Source organism: Colletotrichum tamarilloi (assembly GCF_030869305.1).
Source record: "Colletotrichum tamarilloi strain Tom-12 chromosome Unknown Scaffold_8.1, whole genome shotgun sequence".
Taxonomy (NCBI): domain Eukaryota; kingdom Fungi; phylum Ascomycota; class Sordariomycetes; order Glomerellales; family Glomerellaceae; genus Colletotrichum; species Colletotrichum tamarilloi.
The window spans coordinates 1,201,888-1,223,728 of NW_026849391.1; the positions used below are offsets into that span (position 1 = coordinate 1,201,888).

Below are 21,841 nucleotides of genomic sequence, written 5' to 3' on the forward strand. Positions count from 1 at the left end.
ACATCTCTTCTCATATCGATTAAAACACGATATAAGACATTTGCTTCATTTCTCCGCCCTAGGTACTCCTCACTATCCTTATACTTAATCACGACGTTCAATCAAACATGTCTTCTCCTTTGAAGATTCTTATCAGCGGCGGTGGAATCGCTGGAGGCTGCCTCGCCTTCTGGCTAGTCAAACTCGGCCATGATGTTACCGTGGTGGAATGGTTCCCTACTCTCCGCGCTACAGGACTTCAAATCGACCTCCGAGGACACGGCATTGAAGTCTTGAAGCGTATGGGCCTCGAAGAGGGATTCCGCGCCAAATCGGTTCCTGAGCAAGGCCTCCAGTTTGTCGATAGTTCCGGCCGAAGGCGAGGCCACTTCCCGATGAACCACTCGGGAAGTGGAGCGCAAAATTTTACCTCCGAGTATGAGATCATGAGAGGAGATTTGTGCCATCTCTTCTACGATGCCACCAAGGGCCGTGCCAAGTACATCTTTGGCACTTCCGTGGAAAGCTTCGACCAGAAGAACGGCGGCGTAGACGTACGCTTCAAGGACGGCAAGACGGAACATTTCAATCTATTGGTCGGTGCCGACGGCCAAGGATCACGTACGCGCAAGATGATGCTAAAGTCCGAAGCCTCTGACGGCTTTTACCCACTCAGGGGTATTCACGCCTCTTACTTCACAATACCCCGATCAATAGAGAAGGGTGAAGAGTACTATTCGACGGCTTATTTCGCGACCAACAGCCGGATTGTAATGACTCGACGACACAGTCCAGAAGCGATCCAGGCGTACACTTTCTTCACATCTCATGACGAAGAATTCCAGAACGCTCGACGAACCCACGGAAAGGAAGTAAAGAATGTTGTTGTCAAGACGTTCAAGGGCGCAGGATGGCAAGTGGACTACCTCCTGGACGCGATGATGGACTCCCAAGACTTTTACTGCGAGCAAATCGGCTTGGTCAAGATTGACCACTGGTCCGAGGGGCATGTCGCCCTTGTCGGAGACGCGGCGTACGGACCATCCTCCATGACGGGCATGGGCACAACTTCGGCAATTGTCGGCGCCTACGTCTTGGCTGGAGAGATCGGTAAACACTGCGGATCTGAACGCGGCCAAGATGGCATTGAAACGGCTCTACACGAGTACGAAAGAAAGATGCGGCCTTTCATGGATCAAGTGCAGGAGGGCATCACAGATGACGCTTTTGTTTATAAGCTGTGGCCGACGGGACCCATTGGGATGACAATCTTGTACTGGATTATTGGAATTGTTTCTTTCTTCCACATGAACCTTGGGAAGTGGGTTCTAAAGGAGAGTGCGGTGAAGTGGAACTTGCCGGACTACAAGGAGTTGCTACTTTGACGAGACTTGCCTCAGTATTGAGGAGGAAGGTACGGGAAAGTAGCAGAGCATTCATTTATATCTGTACATTATGAGACGAAACACAGCTCTGAAAAAACCTCCATGATTCAACGACAACTAATATGAGGCAATATGTACGGGCTTTTCAATATGTGAAGAGGTTTCAAGACCCTCGGGAAGTATTTACAAGATGGATGAACGAGGAATAGTATCTGTACATGCAGCTTTGCTTGGCAGTTTAGTTGTTGAAGGTATGTGTGTGGATGTTGATAGTATCAACCTTCCAGGTCTTGCCGTTGTCGGAAGTGGTAAGCCCAGACGAGTCGGCCTCATTGAGACCGAGGGTCTTGCCGAAGGTGTTATCGGCAGCGTTGAGTATGATGGTCGTACCTGTGTACTCTGTGAATGACAAGGTTAGTGAACCATGAAGCGAACAAATCATCACAGGGAGCACTTACTGTGAGCAACAACCGTACCGACACAAGCATCGTCTTGGCATTCAACAGCAGTACCCCAGCCCTCGGCGTTTCCGGAGCCTTTGCATTGTGAGCAGTCATCCTAGTACATTGACATCGCCTAAGTCTTTGAGTTTTACTTACTCGTTGAAAGAGTCGACACCACCTTGCCGTTGAGAGAGACGGTCTGATCATACTTGCCAGTGCTGTCGTTGTATTTGTCTGTGTTATGGAGTCAGACTCGATCCATGATAAAATCCAAATCTGATGACTTACAGTGCATAGTGAGCTTGTCACCAGCAGAAGCAGGAACTTGCGTGCCTCCGAGCTGCTCTCCTTGAAGAGTGCTGGCCCAAGTGCACCACTGACCGACGCTAGCACCGCAGTTCCTATGGAAGTTGTCAGCTCGTGACTTTGCCTTCTGATAGAATATACAAGTGATTACGCCTTGGGATCGCTGAAGGAGACAGCAAGAGCCTGGATAAGGTCACCGCCGCTGGTACCCATGCCGGGCCAAAGAGCAAGACGATCCTTCTGGGGACTAGGCACGGGAGGAAGAACGAGAGTCGTAGTCGCCTCACGGATCCAAGACTGAGTGGGACCGAGGGAGAATGCTGGTCCAAACCCGACCTTATCCTGAGCGCTCACCATATTGGCGGCAGCGAGGAGAGCAGCTGCAGCGACGTTACGCATGTTGACGGATATTCGGAGCGAGTGACTGAAGGTAGCAAGGGTATGCAGTCGAAAAAGATCGAAATCCGGAGTGAAGCAATGTCGAGGGTTAACGTAGACTGGAGTCTTAGGAATGGAACGACGACGGCAAGAAGCGCCAAGTACTCTTGACAACGAGTGTAGGATTTATATGGAAGGCTGCTCATCGTTCTAGACTGCTTCGATTCATCCTAGATGATGCCCCCTTTACCCGTCCGGCATGTTTCTGCCGTATCCAGTCTCCCAATTAACCTGCTACCTCCCACGAGAGAACCAGTCACAAAACAGCCCAGTGGTGGACAAACAATTTCCGCGATGGGTTGTGAAGGCTGCGCCAGGGTCCACGCGACCTGGCCAGATGGTTGAAGGAATAATCCAAGCGAGAAACCCATTCTCATTTGGTAACCCCAATGGGGTCGACAAGGACAAGGCATCATGCTTACTACCATCAACCTCTTAGGCTCTGCAACCTTAACCTTCCCAAAAGAGGGTTGCATTCCCTCGGAACCATCACTAGCATGGCAAGACGCTCAACCACTAAGCAAGAGCGCGACAATACCAACGGAGAAGCGTGCAGACGGCAGACAAGCCTAGAAGGAAGTACATGACTTCAAGCGTAGACTCGTCGATAGTGACAATGCAAGTGGAGTTCGCGTATTCAACGTGCCGCTTTTTGGATCCCCTTCAAGTGTGAAAAGACAAGATTGGAGACCCCCTGTCTGAGGATCGTCCGTTGAACCATTGCTTGGCCCTGCGAGCCGCAACTAGATTGAAATCCCCACATCGTCTTTTTCAGAGTCGCGATTAGTGATCGGGTAGACGGGTTTCGGCACTCAAGTGCCACAGTCCTCGATGTATTACTGGACTCGTTCGGTTTTCCGAATCCATAAATTCCTGGACTCATTAACGAATTATGAATGAGGGTTTCCGCTACCAAAATCAGGCGCAACACACTTCACACGACGTCATGAATGCACTGATGAAGAGAGCGAGGGTGGCTTCGAAGTGCCTCGAGCTCAGGTTTCTCGGAGCAGTTATATTCTGAGCGGAAGCTCTTCACGAAGCTTCACACAACTTGCAATTCATGAGGGGTTTAGGGGAGGGGCGCGTGTTGACCCCCTTGGCAAGTTGTCTTGGGGTTCCTCTGACGGCATACCGATGGTGCGCTTGAAACGGTGTAGCCACTCAAGATTGTCTGCCGAGGTCTGATTCCAAGGGTCGCCGCTAAATCAGTCAGACGTCAATAATCCCTTACAAGAGAAGACGAGGAGACAGAACTTACTCTTCATAAACAATGAATCGCGCTTGGTGCTGAATCTCATGGTCCGACGGAACGTGACTGTTCGGGTTGTTGGGAGACATGGTTGCTGCGATCCAGCGTCGTAGCTCAAGAGCAAGCCACCGATTGAAATTGGAGTCATTGAAAAACGCATAGTTTCGTTTGACTGTTGAAAACTGCGGGTGTGCGCTGCGGCCATCTGGTCCAGTGCTTCCGGGTCTCTGCCAGTCGGGAGTATTCGAGACTAGAGGCGACACGGGTGAAGCTTGGGCGACATCGCTTGCTGGAGAAGCGTCCTGGGTAGTAGGTTCTTGTAGCAATGGTGGGAGAACGTCACTTCCTGTATCCTGCAGCCAAGCGCGTTGATTCGGCATGGCTAGATTCCTCCAGAGTCCTCTGTCAAAAGGAACACCTTGGAGTTGAAATGGAATCGGGGGCTCGAAAGGCTCATTTGCAGCAGCTCTTCCGTTCATGAGATCTCCGAGTCCTACTTGTTGGTCTTTCTCAGAAAGTCGTAGTGGAGGTAGAGCACTTGAGCTTTCGTGTTGAAGAAGACGTGTTCTCAAGCGAAACGCGGTAAGCCAGCCAGTTGATGAGCTGATGAGGTTGACTAGCCAGTTGACAACCAAGTCGGCCGGAGACATTCCCCAACTCTTGCCTAGACGTGTGACTATCTTACAAGCCTCGTTCTGTAGTTCTTGGTTGTTGAGAACATTGGGTCCAAGTAGCCTGTGCTTATCAACAAAGGCATCAAGCTGCAATTCACAGGGGCATTCATCAAACAGACTGCGCTTTCCTTTGATCTGAAGAACAGACATCATGCTTTCGGCTGGCGATCTTATCGGCCCAAATCGAGCCTCTCGAGTGAGGTCTTCTGACGAGGTAATCAAGTCTCGCAGCCACGACTCGGGTTTCGCACCCTTTTCAACTTCCGGAGATGAGACTTCCGATGCAAAGACGATTCGACAAGCCTCGAATTGGATTTCTCTGTTGTTGGGCAAGTTTCCTGTTCTGTCGAAAAATAGTCGTAGAAAATGATTGAGTTCCAGCGTGAGCAACTCATAGGCGCTACGGGGCGACTCGGGAGGCACGCCGCTTGCTTGATAGGGGAACGGCGAGAATCTTTCATATTCGATGAGATCTGGAAGGCGCATTAGTCCGGGCATCCGCGAAACAGTTTTGGGTTCTCTTACAAGGTGGAACAGAGTTCTCAACCATATCCAGAACTGCATCGTTGAAGCCCCAATCTCCTTTCCAACTCGCCATGTCGGAACCCATCTTGAAATGATCCGCGAGATGGTCAGCTCTGACACCCCAAGTATCGAGAGATGCACCGCAGAAGCCGCAACGAGACTCGATTTCTGGAATGGTAATTTTCCAGAGTTTAGCCGACCAGTCGAGAAGGCCAGCATTGTGTACCAAACGCAAGTGCTGTTTCAAGTGATCCTTTCTGTTGAACGTTCGTTCCTGACAAGATGAGGGATTGTGGCTGTCGATGTGCGATTGAGTAGGCTCGGCTTCTCCACAGAAGACACAACATGTTTGGCCTGTGTCAGGATTGACGGCCCGAGGCCCTTTAGGCGAGCAAACCCATCTTTCGAGGGGCATATGGAGAGACTTTTCGTGTCGCTGCCAGTCGTGTTTCGTTCTAAATGTCTCTGTACAGAATGTGCACTGGTACTGGTTCCGAGGATGTGCAAGAGAAGTTCGCTTTGGACGTCTACGTTGCCGTGCTCGACTACGAACAGCGGGACGCGGAAGGGAAGCAGAGTCTTTGGAAGCATGGGAGAAGGCAGAAGCAAATGAGCCGCCACTCGAGGTTCCAGCGCTACTAGCTGACGAGGTGTGATAAAGGGACCGTGCTGGCTCATCGGTGAAGCTAGCATTGAAGCTGTCGTCTGCGACTACAAGGGATCAGCTTTGAGATACCCCCCCGACATTTGACACTCACACAATGGAGGGCCGTTCATAAAGTACAAAACTTACCTGATGATCCTGCATGAGTAGATGCTACGGCACGTGCAATGTCGCCAACAGTAGCAGGCTCGTGTTCTGGAGGAGAGTCGACCCATCTCTCGAGCGGGTTCAACCCCTGATAGTGTGGGCTGCTTCTAGGAGCTGGTGTTCCTGGCCTCGCGGGGACATCTATAGGTCTTGTCCCAGTACCAGAGTTTCCCGAGTATGGTGACGTAGATCGATGACGGCCTTGTACTTTTCCGCGACGACGAGCGTTGATCAACCAGTTAGTGATTTGGATCTTACTGAGGCCCGTTTGGTGCTGGAGGATTTTCTTTTGTTCGTCGTTTGGATAAGGATGGTGGCTGTGGGAGGAGAGCCATTGTCTCAAGATTCGAGTTGAGTCGCGAGAGAATCTCGTGCCAATCTTGGGTGGAGGAGGAGTCGATGTAGTGGAAACGTTGAGTGGCTCGAACGAGCCGCTTGATCTCTTTGAAGTCTCTGGTGTCGGGAGGTTCTGAACATCGGTTGTAACAGTCCGGCTGTCGGTCATGAGGTTGTTGAAAACATCTCCAGTGAAGTTCGGCGTGGTTTCTAAGAAAGTACAGTTGCATCCGAGAGAAACGCAAGATATACAGCGGTCTTGAGGTTCGGGTTGTTGTGGGAGCTGGCATTGGTAGCCCCATGCGGTGCAGTTGGCACAAGATGTCGAGGGTGTCGTCCATCCACTTTCGAAATTATCGCTGATGTAGTCAAGGGATCCGTCAAAAACGAACGGGGAGCTTTCACCGCTAAATTGTTCAACGGGCGTGAAACATAGAGCTTCGTCGACGGCGAGGTTCTCGATAGCGAGATTGGCCCTGGGCTCCTGTGGCAGGGAAATTTCGGCGAGGTTCACGAATCGGTTTACAGTCGAAGAAGTAGCTTCATCCGAGTTATCCATCCTGTCGAGTCTCAATTCCACCACCGTAGCCACAGCAATAATCTCCCGGCCTTAATCTGGGGAAGCAGTAAGGCTTGTCAAGGATGTCAAAGCCCCTGCCAAAGATCGGGCTGATAGGGCGTGATCGAATCGATAAGGCGTATCAAGATATGAAGAAACAATGTCAAACGTGAATTGTGTATTGGTGTTCCCTCAGGGGAGTCATTCGACTTGGACTTTGTTTTGCTCAAGAGTGGAAGAGTCGTCGGAAGTCTATCCGCACTTTCATGCGTTGGAATGACACGGGATCCACCAAAGCACTCTCGATGATTGGCCCGACGTCGGATGTGTCAAGTGCGCCTTACACTAGAAACGCGATGGCCGGACCCATCGACTAATGGCAAGCTTGTTCAACGTGAAGTCTAGGTCCGAACCCGGACCACAGGCCTTCGCGTGCGGTTGAACTCAATTGCGGTGAATGTGGTTACTGAAAATAAGTCGTGTCACTTCAACTCTTAGGTACGTTGAAGACTGCCACATGGGGTTTATAGCTTCAGCTTCTCTGTCATCTCGTGAAATGATGTTAGAGTTCGAGAGTCACTGATGATTTTCAAAACACAAATGAATGAAAGGAGGCAAATCGAGAAGCGAGGAAAAGTCTCCGTAGTGGGTCACTTAGACCGGCATGCTTCTAGACCCTTACTCGAAGCCTTTGTCTTCGCCTCTCGCAGGATGTTGGGCGCGCCTGACGCACAATGAAATTTTTTGCGTGCGCTTACGGGTAGAAACATTACATTTATTATTGGCTTCATAAGTTTTTGATGAAAAGCTCTGATTCTCACCACTTGACAATGGACTTGTCGAAACACATAAGTACTCAATTACTTCATGCCGACGAGTTTACCTCAGTCGAGTTACTTCTTTCCCAACTACCTTAGCTTTCTCAGCCTTCAAGCATGGGGGAACGCGAGTCTTCAGGCCCAACATTGGCGATTGCACCGATACAAATCGACCCAGAAACCGATATTAATGATTTATCCAACGTCAACAATGATGCCGCGAGTGAGGAGACAGAATTTCTGCGATGGTCCTGTGTTGGTGCAGCTGGCCTATTCTTGATGTGCTCATATGGTACGTTCAGCACCATAGGATGGCCGTACCCGTTTTCACCCATGGATTGGACCGGACTGATTGGTATTTAGGCTTCTCTCAATCGATCGGGACTGTCCAATCTTTCCTTCAACTAAATCAGTTGAGCGACTATTCTGCACAAGATATTGGATGGATCACGGGCTTAGACACAGCTCTTTCGCTATTATGTGGCTTTCAGGTCGGCCCTTTGATGGATCGCTATGGTCCTAGGCTTCTGGCGCCAGTTGCAGTTGGGCTCACCGTCGCAAAATTCTTCCTTCTCTCCGAATGTAAAAATTACTGGCAGATTTTTCTCTGCCTAGGTGTTCTGGGAGGCATTGCCTCCGCGGTAGCCTCAACTGTCGCAATATCAGCAGTAGGCAAGCTGTTCATCCGCCGTCGAGGCCTGGCAATGGGTGCAGCGATGGCTGGAGCTTCTTTGGGTGGCATCACCTTTCCACTAGTCCTCCGCAGGGCTTTCCCGGCTTTGGGCTGGTCATGGTCTAACCGGGTGATGGGCTTCGTGATTCTAGGTCTCATGACTATTGGCATGGTTTTGCTTTTGCCTTTTCCAAAACTGATCCTACCCTCAGCGGTGTCGTCGAAGAAGAAATCAGCAGCACTCAACTTTGACGCTTTTCGGTCGGGGCCTTTCGTCTTCATCACGCTCGGGTTCTTCTTGTATGAGTTTTCGATCACTGGAGTGGGCGTGCTGTTGCCAACTTTTGCGGTCAAGGCTGGCTTTCCATCTGCGATGGGTTATACCTTGGTCTCAATCCTCAACGGATGTTCATGCCTAGGCCGCCTACTGCCTGGACTTGCGGGTGACTATGTAGGCCACTTCGACGTCATGCTTTTCATGACTTGTCTCTCATTGATCTTTACTGGAGCCTTATTTGTCCCGTTCGGGGGCCAATCGGCCGGAATCCTCTACGCATTTGCTGGTTTGTGGGGATTTTGCACTGGCTCTTTCCTGTCAATCCTTCCCGGTAAGCGAATTCTTAGCATCTTCAGTTTCGAGATTTCGTTGTAGAACTAACAAGAGTTTGCGACTAGTGTGTGTGGGCAAGACTTGCGATCCTAAAGATTACGGAAGATACTATGGTGAGTTGATGCACCGAATCATACCCGCCCCGATTCGCTCATGATTGTCTGACTGACGTGATTTCAGGTACCATGACATTCTTTGTTAGTTTCAGTGCCCTCACGGCAATTCCAGCAGGAGGTTCCCTTTTGGAAAAGGTGGGCTCAGTAGGGGCGTCGGGTCTGTATCTTTCAACGGTTGCTCTGGGGGGCTTGAGCTTCTACACAGCCCGTTCCTTGTTGATTGGGAAATTTCTTGTTTTCAGATCAAATATCTAGATTTTTATTTCTCATTCCAGCATACCAATTTTCATTACAACTCTTCTCTCTTGCTGACCAATTTTATTGTCTCGGCCCTGGGGAGATCGGACACAGCAGTAATCTCGAGACTGTGCCGATCTTCTCTCGAGACAAATTCTATGGCTCCTAAGTCTGGCCCGAAGTCTCTGATGGGACCTAACATGTAAACTTCCTCCACCGCAACCGCTGAACTTTCTGAGCTATTGTTGGCAACTGAGGTTGCTTCATTTCGTGTTCCAAGGGTCGCATTTGTAACATGAGTAAACCCTAGCTGTGTAAGACTGTATGGATCTTTCGGTTTCTTCTTGTCGTTGTGGTTGCTGGAAATCCCATCACTCAACTCTATACCATCCGAGACCTGACTTGATTTCGGTGTGAACTTGTACTTGTGGTAGAATTGAGCCCATACTCTCCGTTTGAAAAGAGGCACCACCATGGGGGCCTGCCCAACGAAAATGGCAATGAAGTCCTCACGAATTGACCACATTGCCCCTGGGCCAAAGCCACCTGTAGGCTTGATGCATAATTAGCAACATCTCGGAATCCAAGAGGGAATGGTATGTCTTACGTGAAAAATGAGAACCACACGGATTGTCGCAGCAACCATGATGAAAACTCCCAAGCTGAAAAGAAAATATACTCCAATCCTGCGCCAAATCGAGGCTCTAACGAGACTTATCACCTAACTGATGATTAACTGACCGTTTGCAGGTTTGACCGAGGGATACTTACGGGTATAGGAATGGCAATTATGCAAAGATCTGTGGTGACGTTCATCACGAAGATGCTGTAGAAGTAAATTTTGTTTTGTGGCACACAATTCTCTTTTCAGATCTTGTAAGCTAATGCTTCCTACTCGGATCCCACTCAAGCTTACGTACCTCCTGGATCTGGGCGAATTTGCCACATGAGAGAGAGAGGGAGGCATGTCAGGGCAATGATCAGACCCATCGCAACCGCCGTGGCACCAACTAGACCCATGACAGGGAATATAAACTTGTCTACCCACTGTCCCGCAACCAGCCTTCGATAGAAAAACAACACTATCATGTATTAGATATGTTGTGGCATGAATGCAGGTTTGAGCATGAAAGAGGCCTCGAAAACAGCATGCCACGTACTGTTGAACTTCAATGACCACACTACTGTCGCATAGATAATCATGCCTGCGACGAAATTCTTCGAGCCGTATTCCCACTGATAGCTGCTTTTAGTCAGACTTTGTTGAGAACAAAAGGTTTCCTTCGCACATACAATTCTGATTCTGGCAATGTCGCGCGCTGTTCTGGGGTCAGGAGCGAGGTGTGTTTGCCTTGGGCAATCAGCGCGAAGAGCGTTGCCATCACGCATACAGAAGTGTAGAGAGACTGCCATGATGTAAGTCGAAATCGGATCCATCCCAGTGACAGCAAGATAGGGTATACCCATGTGAAGAAGATGATGTAATCGTCAGGTCGAAATCCAGACACGCCCACTTGCTTCGTGCGGCAAAATACCCTCGCCGCAATCATCAAAGTCGCAACAGCATACAAAGTCCATATTTCCAAGAGGGTCGGGTTGATCTCCATGATGTGTCCGATGTGCGAGCCAGCTGCTCTGCCGGCTGTCTATTTCGTTATCATCGAAGCTAGTCCGGGGCTCCGATGTTGTTGGCTAAGGTGAACACAAGGAATACTTGTATGAATAAGGTAGGTAGCAGCTTGGACTTTTATTTGAACCTGGGGAACAATTCAGTCCAAGAAAAGGGAAGATTGAAACTTCTTGTATTGAACGCTATCCTAGCAAGGGCCTGTCACCTTGATCCAGGCTGGCTAGGTCCGAGCATGTGGAAGTAAACTTCACCAACTTCAGTGGTCTCTGGGGTCTTCCCCGATGTAGATACTCCCAACCCCCCCCCCCCCCCCCAAACAATGAAAACCACCCGAGTCACATATATGCCAGTCAGAAATGTGCTTAGACAGTTACCCCGACAGAATTTTTTCTGGAGCGGAAACAGGCTTAAGTAATACGGTGCAGTATTGTTTGCGGCTCCCTACATATACTTGGAGTAATAGCTCCACAATCCATAGTTAGGGCAACAGAATTGTCTGCCAATATCAATTGGATGGTTCTCTCACTCGGCGGTGGCGATGAGCAGCTCCTGCATTAGGTATTTCAGCGACAAAAACTGCGAACAAATTGTTGGCATTCCCAGGGCGTAGGACAATCTGTTGACTGCTTTGGGGTAGTTCCAAAAGTTAACATCATGCGATTCCACCTTGGCACAGGCTGCAGGATAGAACTCTCGATTCCAAGGTTGTGCCATGCTAGTTAACAAACAGCACGTGGTAGATCGGTGCTCGAATACACTGTAGACTTCTTCCATCTGGCCATACTTCGATGTTGATCAAGATAATAGAGCGTTATCCCTGTTTATCTTCTCGGTTTCGCGAGTCTATAAAGCCCTGCATGTGCCATGTCCTGATTGCCGGTATGCCGGTATGCCGTATGCCAAAACTTCCCCAGATTGCCCCAACTTCTCCAGTCAACCTCCATGTGCCGAGTGGGAGCAACAGGGGAATGATGATACTGAATCATTGGGTTGCAGCGCCTGTGACATGGCTCGCGACGAGTTAAGTTCATCTAAAATCATCCCTCTCATAAACATGTATGATATAGGTTCGAGGTAGTCAAAGTCAAGAGTTCAATAAAGCTTTATGGTATGCGAATCTAGCAGGGATGAAAATGAACATACGGCAACCTTGGTTATCAAGACTTCCCATATGGTAACCGGTGGACTGGGTCGCAGCCTGGTATCTCTTCACCTGGACTCTGAATTAGAATATCAGCAGAAAATCTTATAATTAGATTCCCAAACCAACCTCAAGCTATTCCACCACAGCGACACTTTTCGAATCTGTGCTGTGACATGTATTATTCCGTTGTAAGTGAACTTTCCGATTCGTCTTAGCATGCTCCTCCTGGTCTTCTTCCTCCGTCTTGTTTGGACCTTTTGGAACATTACATGTGATGAATCTTCGCACCACAATCAGCACTGGCCGTTAGCTCGTAATCATCGGAAAGCGAAAATCAACACGACCATAACAAACACATGCCCTCGTGTTTTGATCCACCCTCGATTTCCATGTTCTATAGCTTAAGCCATGTATCTGGTGCCTTCATTATGAAAGCTTTAGATTTGGAGATGGGACAACCTGGGGAAAATAAAGTTATATAGAGCAATGACAATATCGCAAGTATCGATTACTAAAACCCAATTTCCCACGATTTCTAGAACTAGTCCTCGTTAGTCAATCTCTGTTTTTGATCGTCTTGTTCATTGATACCATTGTCCAATTTTTGTCGAGGATGTGCTGTGAGGCATCCGGCTGCTGAGAATAATAATGTTAGTACTAACAACTAAAATATAATGAAGGTACTTGGCGGAAAGTACCAGATGTTGCAGTGTGATATTCATGCCTACATTAATGTAATTCCTTTTTCAACTTACCAGAGATACAGAGGCGTGGGCGTGCGAAGGTGTTTTCCCAGAAGATTCGAGAAGCACCGTATTAACCCGCATGAAAACGTCAAGAATATGACTGCGGGTATGGCACGTTTTCAAGGCTATTCTCTCGATTCGAGAGCGAGCACAAACTGTGAACTGATGCGAGGGTACTGATGGAACCTTCTGCAATCAAATGACATCATTTTCCCCCCGTGCGGCCAGCGCACTTCGCGCCCTAAATGAGTGCTAGATAATCTCTGCATTCAACCGACCAAAGACCTGGGCTTCCATCTGATATTGAGAAACCGCCGGATGTGCTTTTTCTGAAGGGGCAGCGGCAATTGATATTATGCGGATTCGAGGTACGATCACCTTGTTATTGCTTGTACGCACTATTAATAAGACAAATAACAAATGCCCTAGCCTCGGGTCGTCCCTTGGTAATCGCGCTGACCATTTTAGTTCGAAAGGTCTTCATATTCACGTGAAAGATCACGAACTAGCTGCCTTTGCGCTTGCCATCTACGTAGCTAATGTTGGGTCACATATCATCAGACAGTTTGAGTTTCTTAAGACGAGAGTCTGTGCGACATCTCATCTTGTAATTTGGTTGGCAGCTCTGCGCTCTGTCATACCACACGTCTGGATAAAGTTGCCAAGCGAAACATCCAACTCAAGGTCCCTGCCATTTCAAGGTAAGCTTAGCGTGCCGGCTGACATCTACACAGCGATGAAGCTTTCTGATTGCTCAATGTCGTTTAAGCGTTAAGTACACTAGAGATCGTCTCTTGGACGGGCTTCCGGATGCAGCGGTGAAAATGTGACTGGACTCGGAAAATAGGTAGTAGGCTCTTGGATGAGGTTCGGCCCCAGGCTCGAAAGCGAAGGCGCGCGAAGGCTTATCTCTTCCGCTTGGGGTAGCGCGGTCGTGTGAAAATATCCGTCGCCGGTTCTTGTTGTTGTGGGCTGGTTCAGGAAGTTTAGGCCGTGGCTAGTTGGGTGCTGATCATTGTTTTATGGTTTACCGTATATATATACATATGATATCCTTTTCACCGACCAAATAAGTACCCTAGCATTGGCAAGATTCGACTCAACTCACTAAGTATCAACTTCACTTATTTCACGCTCATACGAAATATTAAATCAGACATCATGGCTTCGAGAGAGGATGGAATCAATGGCATGAATGTCGGATCTAACTACGGCCAAGACTACCTGCGAGCGGTTGGGGGTATCACAGCATCTTCTTTTCAGACAGAGGAGGATCGCATGAAGGCACTTCTAGCAACGTATGAAGTTCTGTCTAAGCTGGAGACCCCCTGGGACACATATGTCAGAATTCATTTAAATCAGGTGAGGCCCAAGAAACACGCAGACGAGATTTCGATATATCATGAAGTGCTGACTCAGTTTTAGCCTGCTGTTACCGCGGGGATAAAAATCATCAAAGACTTGAAGTTGATGATGAAGTGGAAAGAACAAGGATTTGTCCCGATGACGAGTGCTCAGCTCGCAGGCCTTGTGGGGAGCTGTGATCCTCAGCTTCTTCGTAAGTCTCATCGGTGATAGACTTGGGTACTTGGAATCATTTTCGGACACTGCTGACAGATTGGCTGTAGATAGGTTTCTCCGTAGCTTAGCTGCGAATGGTCTTATGGAACAAGTTCCAGTAGAAAAGTTCAAACCGAACCAGTTCTGCATGGAACTATCAAAGCCAGACTTCCACACTCTCACAAACTTCTAGTGAGTGGCACGATCAAACCGAAGTGATTTTACATACTTATAAGCCCCACAGTTACGTGACTGGCCACCGTGCATATGGTACTTTGCCCGACCATCTGGCAGAAAAAGGGTACAAGGATCCCTCTGATCCTGCTGACACAATCTTACGGAAATCTACTGGGCACACCGGAGACCTGTGGTCCTTTCTGAGCGGGAATCCGAAAATAGGTGAGATGTTCAATATCGTACAAAAGGCGTCCACCAACAAAGAGCCACCGTGGATGGATATGTACCCTCACCGTAACTTGGTTGATGGATCAGATTCAAGCCTTCCACTTCTTGTCGATATTGGCGGCGGGATTGGGCATGATCTCTTACGTTTTTACAAAGCTTACCCCAACGAAGGCTCGAGGTTATACCTCGAGGATCTCCAATCAGTCATTAGTGACGCGAAGGATAAAGCGCTCCTTCCCAACACGGTAAAGCAGGTGGAATACAGCTTTTTCGAGCCACAACCAGTGAAACGTTAGCTATACAAACCGCTTTGTACGGATTTGGTGCTGACTTGTGATACAGACGCTCGTGCATATTACATGCACCATATAATCCATGATTGGCCCGACCATTCGGCCCTGAAGATACTAGAGATGCAGAAAGGCGCCATGAAACCTGGCTACAGCAGATTGCTCATTCATGACCAGGTCTTAGACGACGAAAAGAGCCAGATGAATACTACAGCATTTGATATAGCCATGATGGTGTATCTATCTGGGAAAGAACGCACTGAAAAGCAGTGGATGGCTTTGCTTGACTCGGCCGGTCTCAGAGTCATCAAGTTTTGGAAGAAGCCACCAGACTACTTCAGTGTTATCGAAGTTGAGATTCCAGCTTCCTAGAGTTTTTAGGCTCCTTGTGTCAAAACGTACGAATGTTAACGACGCGTAAAGTCATACGAGATTTGAACGACACTTGGCACAAGCTACATGATCATGGGCTGTAATGTTCTGGTCAATGAGAACATGTTACGGCGGCAATTGGATTACACTTTGCAACAAACTGCGTTGAATCAAACACACCAGGATTGAAAGTGCTCTGTCCACATGTCTACAAGAAGCGAATCCCTGAGCAAGTATTACGTCACTAGATTATTTTAACGATTTCTGTCGTTTGGGACTATGGTTTGCACTAAGCCTGACACTGACAAAGCTTTCTAATTGCTACCCTAATGACATTCGGTATTCATATTCAATGAAAAATGGATTGAAAGCCTCAAGTAAGAAAGAGAAATTGATTTTGATTTTGAACGTCTGAAATTGAGAAGAAATCTTAAATGTAATCTCGGCTTAGAGGTTCTTCAGCTCAACAACCTCGTCTCTGTGTACTCGAAGGCCATAAATACTTTCAGGTCCACCTATGAACTTATCCCCGAATGCTTTAAATCCGTCATCCCTCCTACAATATGTCTCGATGACTGTTTGGATAGGCTTAAAAGGATAAGGAACCATGATGCCCTGCCCATGGTCCTTTCCATCCAAGAACATTAGCTCCAACTCCTCTGTTCCGCTCCACTCGTAGTCTTTCCACGACTCTAAATCATCCATCGTCCACTTCACGTCTCCGGAATAGACATAACTTGCTACTGCTCTTGGGTTAGTTACGCAGTCTTCCCCTCCCAACACAACGGTGCTGCGCATTCCGGCTTGAATACCATTGCCGAATATCGCAGTTTCTTCTGGCGAGCCAGACGCATAGTAGCCAGCCTCAACATTCCGCAGGCTTGGAGTGAGCATCTCGCGCCACATAAGAGATTCCCGCCAGCAGAGCCTCCGAGCAAGTGTGTATGCTGTCCCGGCGTCGGTTGCACTTGCCCACCATATCTCCCATTCATTGCCGTGTCCTGTTCTCCCACGGATCGACGGCTTAGGCTCCCTGCGAGTAAAGTTGAAAGCGACATCCGGGAGATGAAGGAGCAACGACACTGGGTCAATCAAGATTGATGCCGCAACTCGCGGAGCAAAATCTGCTCTTTGTAGTAGTTGGCCCATCAACAAGGTTCCGTAGCTGTTACCGACAAGAACAAAGTCATCCCATGCTCCTCTTTCTCCGACTCCAGGCGCGGGTTGCGAAGCTCGCTGCTGTGCCACACACTTTGCAATCATCTCGCAGAGTTCGGGTGTTGATGGCAATGGCCACGTGGTGACACGAGAAGAAATTGGCAGCATCTCGACTGCTAGAATTCCGACGTCCTTAGGAATTGTGTTGAGCCAAAACATGTATGGGATCAAGCCGACACCCAGGCCATGGATAAATACGACAGGACGTTGCGTTGCTGACTTGTGAGGTCGATACCAGTAGGACATTTTGCTCGCCGCGGACTGTTTGAAAGGGAAGAGGTTGATGAACCGAACTGGGAAAACCTTGAAGAAGGTTGAGAATGACTGCTTGTAGTAGCAATAGCCTTGAGTAAGAAGATATAAAGCCATCAAGTTGTCGAAAAGTCCAATGACCTGGGAAACAATTTGATTAGTGAAGGTACATCGACTAGTCGAAGGGTGACAAGAGTAAATTGTGCCAACGGCGCATGCATCGCTCCTACTTTTCGGGAAACAATCATCGCAATCGACTTACCAGGTAATAAAGCAAGCTCCGATGTTGAATGATCACAGGGTCGAAGGCGAGTTTCAGGGCTTCAGCATCTCCTCTTCCCGGGCGTAATTTGATTCCAAACTTTTCTTCAGTGTCGTCGACGTACCCTTCGAGTTCGGCTTCAACTTCCTTAGTAGGGCGTCCAGCTGTATTGTCCTGTTCAAACAAAGCCCATAGCAGCCAATCTTTTAGGTTTTCGCGGCGTATGTCCTCCATATGTGCATTGAGCATCCACATGCGAACAAATTCCTCGCCATCTGGCACGAGACTCAAGGCCTTGGAGAATAATCGAGCGCGTTGTGATCGACTCATTGGGGCGGGCATGTATGGCTTGTAAGTTTGCAAGTGTCGTTTGTACGGTAGGAAGAAGAGCAAGTAAAAAAGAATTTCGATGGCGGCAATGACTTCGATGAAGATGGAAACTGGATGAGCAATAGCCTTGACGCCGCCTAATGCGAATACGACATAGAAGTAAGTCAGGCCTAGAAGCCCCAGGTCCCTCATCATGATGATTAGCAGACGCACCGCAATGTATTGCGGCCATGTCTTTTGGACAATCATCGTCGAAGTCGACAGATCGGACCGTTCTCGTGCTGCGTTGTTGCCGAGATGCGACAAGAATCGCTGAGATAAGGCTGGATACTTTTCGAGTCGGCCGCTTCGAATTCTTCGTTGATAATCTTGCGGCGAGAAAAGCAATGGGGCGGTATTAGTTGTTCTAGAGAGCACTGGCCGAGACTCAAGTCAGATGTAGTGCGGAGTCCAGGTTCTCTGCATCACTTGTGTGCGTTGTGACGATGACGCGCCGCCCCTGAATGGATGCTGATCAACTCCAAGGCCTCATACTAATGCGAACAAAAAAGAATGCATAATTCTCCTCGGAAAGACAGACGCTCTGGACCTGCCGAGCGGTTGTGACGTATAACGGGAAGATGAATCGGACGCGGTAAAGCCAACCGTGTATACTTGAAAGGAGAGCGGACCCCCGTATCCGGGAAGAAGGTAGCGGGGACAGTCGTCCCCTTGACTTGACATCGGCGGGGTGGAGGTGATAGAAGACGGTGATCTTGGACTGCACCGCATAAGAATGCCGGCTGCGGTAGTTTCAAAAGGACTTGCCGCACTACGGACGACCTGTCAGCAAAATACGGTTATCTCTGACATGTGTTGCGCGTCCTGCAAGGCGGATCATCTCAGCCGTGGGAGACGGGCTGTGGTTTCTGTCTGGTTTTCGGCTTTGCAACCGAATATAGGCCCATCGACCAAATGGGTAATCGAAGAGCTGCACCTTAGCGGCGATGAACTTCAGCCCAAAACCGACTGTGTCGGACCTTGCCGACTCCCCATCGCCTTCTGGGCCCTGTATGGCCAAGTCTCGTGTTTCCTCGGTTGGTTCTCTGTTGGCGATTGGGCAGATCCGTCTGATCTTTACTCGTGCTCGTGTCATCGTTCATGTACTCTGGCCAAGACTTCTGTGGGATACCCTTGTGCTGTCAACGTCAAAGCCATCAAGGAGGCCCGAGATCCGCATTGATGCTAGGATCTAGGGGGCAGCTCCCCGTGTTCGTTCAGCGTGTTCGCTTGTAAGTACTTGATATTCTCTTGGTGGGGATTTTGACACATGAATGTTTTCCACGGTTATACATTGTTGCTAACCGACCAGACGCTTGCATCCAAACTTCCAAATGGTTGTGATAGTTGGTTGTCCAACTTGGAGTTTCCGATTTGCCTAACAGTGAATGCGTAGATGTATGCCAGGCTATCCGTAATATCAACAGCTACGGTACTTGTGAGTATAGAAATACTGGTCACAAACGCGAGGTTTTCCGTTATTGAAACTCGTCAACAATTGATGGCATGTAGCGAGAAACAAAATAGTGAAGTTTCTAAACCATTACTCATGTGCTGGTGAAACCACTTTACTATGCTGTCACTCGCATAAGGTAGGCTTGATCTGACTACTGTTCAACTTGACGTTGCAGTCAGTACCTTGTCATCGTAGTATTCTATGTAAGTTGGGTCTTGGGCTTCTGAATGTATGACCCTTCTATGTCATCAGCTGACTTCATTCCGAAGTGATGTGGTATGGACCTACAACATGTTGAAGGTGCCATCACAACGGTCAACCTCCATGTCGGTTGGAGTAATATAATAGTATCACACAGCACCTTTGTCTTAGAGTCGTGGCTGACTTCAGCAACTTGCAGAATACCGCTTTAGCAGACTCGGTTAACCAGAAGCTAGAACATCTGGCAGCACAGATGAGGGTATAATAGGTCGCTTCCCTAAATTAACGCACACCAACGCATGTAGATCAACGCATCCTCAGATGTGACCTGATTGAAAGTATGAATGATTTTTCCAGGTCGATTCGACCAATTATGGATTAAAGTCTAATACTCAAACTATGCTTGATTAGGAGGCAGGTGATAATCTAGGAGATGGGGCAGTTGATTGCGCTAAGAAGTGATCGGTTAGTCCTTATCTGCGATGTTCCGTGCCTTTTGTATAACTTACTTCTTGTCAGACTCGTTGGCGGTGATGCCATCCGGTTTCTTGCCGTCCACAGTGCACTTGGCGAAGACGTTGGGAACGATTTGTCCCGAAGTGGTACCGCAGTCAATGTGGTAGCTCTTGCCGCTGGTGCCGGTCACGTCGATGTCGTGGCCAACGCTGACGTATTGGTTGACAACGCCATCTCCGGAGAAGTAGCTATCAATTACTGTCAGCCCTGTGCAAGAGTTGGAACCCCTGCGATACAATCGCTGAGTTGTGTGGCTTCAGGGAACCGTGACTTACCATCCGTAGATGATCTGACGGCTCTCAAGAGCAGGTGCAGCCTGGGCTCCGGCAACCAGGAGAGCAGCAGCGATGGTGAAGGCACGCATTTTGATGTATATATCTTAAGTTGGGAAGACAGCTAGTTTGTTGATCACGGAAGGGGATGAGAAAACGAGAGACAAGTAGTTGATGCAGAACAGATCGAGACTACGACACAAGTGCGTGTCCCATAGGCTCTTATACCAAGAGTGCACTAAACCAAGACCGTCGGATTCGTCGATCATTCAGTTTTTGACTTTCACGCATACGGGCCTCGAGTGGAGGCTATGCTCCTTGACTGCATATTGTTCTCATGCTATTGCCGGTTGTTAGGCTTCCTGGCAGCAGAATCCTGGGCCTAAATCCCGGGGAATCCGACATCAAAAATAACTTGGCGCCGGTTCATCCAATTGTAAACCTTAAGTGGCTTGTTTGTACGGGAACATTCTCACTGCCACAAGCAGTGGGGAATGAGCAGAGTATAATAGAATGCGCAATCTTAGTTTCAGAAGCTTATCCTTGTCGCGTCAGACCATCGACGACTCGATGTAGCTCGGCCAACGGATTGCTGAACTCAAGCGTGAACCGTTGATGATTGGTAATCGGCGAATTATGAAGATGTAAGTTGCGGTCTCTAGGTTGAAGGTTCGGAAATTTGTGATCCCTTTAGATAAAGCAGTCTGCCTCTAAGGAATATGATGACTCAAATGGCAAAAACATCGTTCGTAAGGAAAGATTAGGTTGAGAGAGTACGAGTCAGGCGCAGGACAATCAAGGAGGCGCGGTATTAAAACACTGTTTGCATGCAGGATTTCCCCGTGGTCTCTGAAAGTGGTCTTTGAAAGAAGAGCTTGAATACTTTTCTGTTTGTATAATCAGAGCCTTTGGCTGAAAAAACAAAAGACGGCGTTCTAGTACTGTCATAGACGATGTCCGGCCAATTGAAGTACCAACTCGACAGCCAGCTCGCGCACTGATTTCGGTATCCTGCCTGATCAGGATGCGACGCCTAACGAAGCTGAGCAGAAAGAGAGACATCTGATTTCTGGGCTGTTCAATGATACGTTCGCTGGCTACGGAGTACTGAGCGTTGGTTCTCAAAGTCATTGCTGCCCTCTAATGCGACGCTGATCGACTGTGCGCTTTCCCCCACCTTCCGAGGCCAGGAGCATTACTCGCATTATCAGGGATAATAATAAGCAGAGAAACATATGAAACCAAGTCTGATATCATTAGCGAGGCCGACCAAATACATACTTGCAGAGACAGATAGAGATTACATTTGTCTCTTCAGATATAGGATGGGGATGCACGAAGCCAATTAGGATGTATCACTTTGCAGCCCAGACTGGTTCGCGTTTCTTACCTCCTAGCTCCTGAGCGTGGAAAACGAAACCTTAAGAGGAACTTGACTGGTGAAATTTGGCGAATCTTGGAGAAAAGAATTTGCATCAATAAGTAGGAAGCAACGAGGAATACGAGTTCAAGTGTCTTACCTAGCTAGAACAATGAACAAAATAACTTGCAAAGAATGTGGCTTCGGTGTTGTCTGGATTAACTCAGGGCTCTTCGGTAACCTGCAACGGCTTCTCATTGAAGAGCTGGCCCATTATTGTACTTACAAGAAGATCAGACAACGGGATATTCAGCATTGCAAGAGCTGCTGTCACAGATCTTACAGCCGCCGGCTCCCACAAACGGAAATTTCATAAGAATACTCTTTGCCCTCTCCTCGATCTATCTGCTACGATCTCATAAGTCAACATACCCACTTCCTGGCACCCCCCTGTTTCTGGCACCCACAAAAACGCGAAAATCCACCACAACCCAATGCCCACCCCCAACCTCCTTTTATCACAACATTTTCAATTCGCGTCCAAATGGGCTCATCTTTTGCACATGTCTTCTTCTATATATAATGCCTCAATATACCGAAGATCAGCTTCGTCAGGCTCTCGAGGA

The 21,841-nt window shown here is 48.5% G+C and overlaps 8 protein-coding genes across 8 annotated transcripts; 3 read left to right on the forward strand and 5 right to left on the reverse strand.

The window, feature by feature from the left end:
- Nucleotides 1–107: 107 nt before the first annotated feature.
- CTAM01_03730 (uncharacterized protein) lies at nucleotides 108–1,364 on the forward strand (the record flags this gene model as incomplete). The annotated part of the gene is made up of 1 exon (XM_060519761.1): nucleotides 108–1,364. The coding sequence occupies one exon, from the start codon at nucleotides 108–110 to the stop codon at nucleotides 1,362–1,364; it is 1,257 nt and encodes a 418-aa protein (XP_060385967.1).
- Nucleotides 1,365–1,602: 238 nt separating this feature from the next.
- Nucleotides 1,603–2,512, reverse strand: CTAM01_03731 (uncharacterized protein; the record flags this gene model as incomplete). Its single annotated transcript, XM_060519762.1, has 5 exons — nucleotides 1,603–1,763; nucleotides 1,823–1,900; nucleotides 1,964–2,041; nucleotides 2,096–2,208; nucleotides 2,265–2,512. The coding sequence occupies 5 exons, from the start codon at nucleotides 2,510–2,512 to the stop codon at nucleotides 1,603–1,605; spliced, it is 678 nt and encodes a 225-aa protein (XP_060385968.1).
- A 1,100-nt stretch (nucleotides 2,513–3,612) lies between these two features.
- On the reverse strand, nucleotides 3,613–6,708 carry CTAM01_03732 (uncharacterized protein; the record flags this gene model as incomplete). The annotated part of the gene is made up of 4 exons (XM_060519763.1): nucleotides 3,613–3,754; nucleotides 3,813–4,950; nucleotides 5,003–5,713; nucleotides 5,796–6,708. 4 exons carry the CDS (start codon nucleotides 6,706–6,708, stop codon nucleotides 3,613–3,615), a joined length of 2,904 nt encoding a protein of 967 aa, XP_060385969.1.
- Nucleotides 6,709–7,837: 1,129 nt separating this feature from the next.
- On the forward strand, nucleotides 7,838–9,180 carry CTAM01_03733 (major facilitator superfamily transporter; the record flags this gene model as incomplete). Its single annotated transcript, XM_060519764.1, has 3 exons — nucleotides 7,838–8,807; nucleotides 8,875–8,922; nucleotides 8,990–9,180. The coding sequence occupies 3 exons, from the start codon at nucleotides 7,838–7,840 to the stop codon at nucleotides 9,178–9,180; spliced, it is 1,209 nt and encodes a 402-aa protein (XP_060385970.1).
- A 34-nt stretch (nucleotides 9,181–9,214) lies between these two features.
- Nucleotides 9,215–10,769, reverse strand: CTAM01_03734 (uncharacterized protein; the record flags this gene model as incomplete). Its single annotated transcript, XM_060519765.1, has 6 exons — nucleotides 9,215–9,715; nucleotides 9,770–9,883; nucleotides 9,934–10,025; nucleotides 10,083–10,244; nucleotides 10,323–10,405; nucleotides 10,456–10,769. The coding sequence occupies 6 exons, from the start codon at nucleotides 10,767–10,769 to the stop codon at nucleotides 9,215–9,217; spliced, it is 1,266 nt and encodes a 421-aa protein (XP_060385971.1).
- Nucleotides 10,770–13,843: 3,074 nt separating this feature from the next.
- Nucleotides 13,844–15,309, forward strand: CTAM01_03735 (uncharacterized protein; the record flags this gene model as incomplete). The annotated part of the gene is made up of 5 exons (XM_060519766.1): nucleotides 13,844–14,044; nucleotides 14,108–14,240; nucleotides 14,311–14,434; nucleotides 14,487–14,938; nucleotides 14,990–15,309. 5 exons carry the CDS (start codon nucleotides 13,844–13,846, stop codon nucleotides 15,307–15,309), a joined length of 1,230 nt encoding a protein of 409 aa, XP_060385972.1.
- Nucleotides 15,310–15,756: 447 nt separating this feature from the next.
- CTAM01_03736 (uncharacterized protein) lies at nucleotides 15,757–17,620 on the reverse strand (the record flags this gene model as incomplete). Its single annotated transcript, XM_060519767.1, has 2 exons — nucleotides 15,757–16,920; nucleotides 17,042–17,620. 2 exons carry the CDS (start codon nucleotides 17,618–17,620, stop codon nucleotides 15,757–15,759), a joined length of 1,743 nt encoding a protein of 580 aa, XP_060385973.1.
- A 1,873-nt stretch (nucleotides 17,621–19,493) lies between these two features.
- CTAM01_03737 (uncharacterized protein) lies at nucleotides 19,494–19,947 on the reverse strand (the record flags this gene model as incomplete). Its single annotated transcript, XM_060519768.1, has 3 exons — nucleotides 19,494–19,518; nucleotides 19,577–19,771; nucleotides 19,859–19,947. 3 exons carry the CDS (start codon nucleotides 19,945–19,947, stop codon nucleotides 19,494–19,496), a joined length of 309 nt encoding a protein of 102 aa, XP_060385974.1.
- Between the last annotated feature and the right edge of the window lie 1,894 nt (nucleotides 19,948–21,841).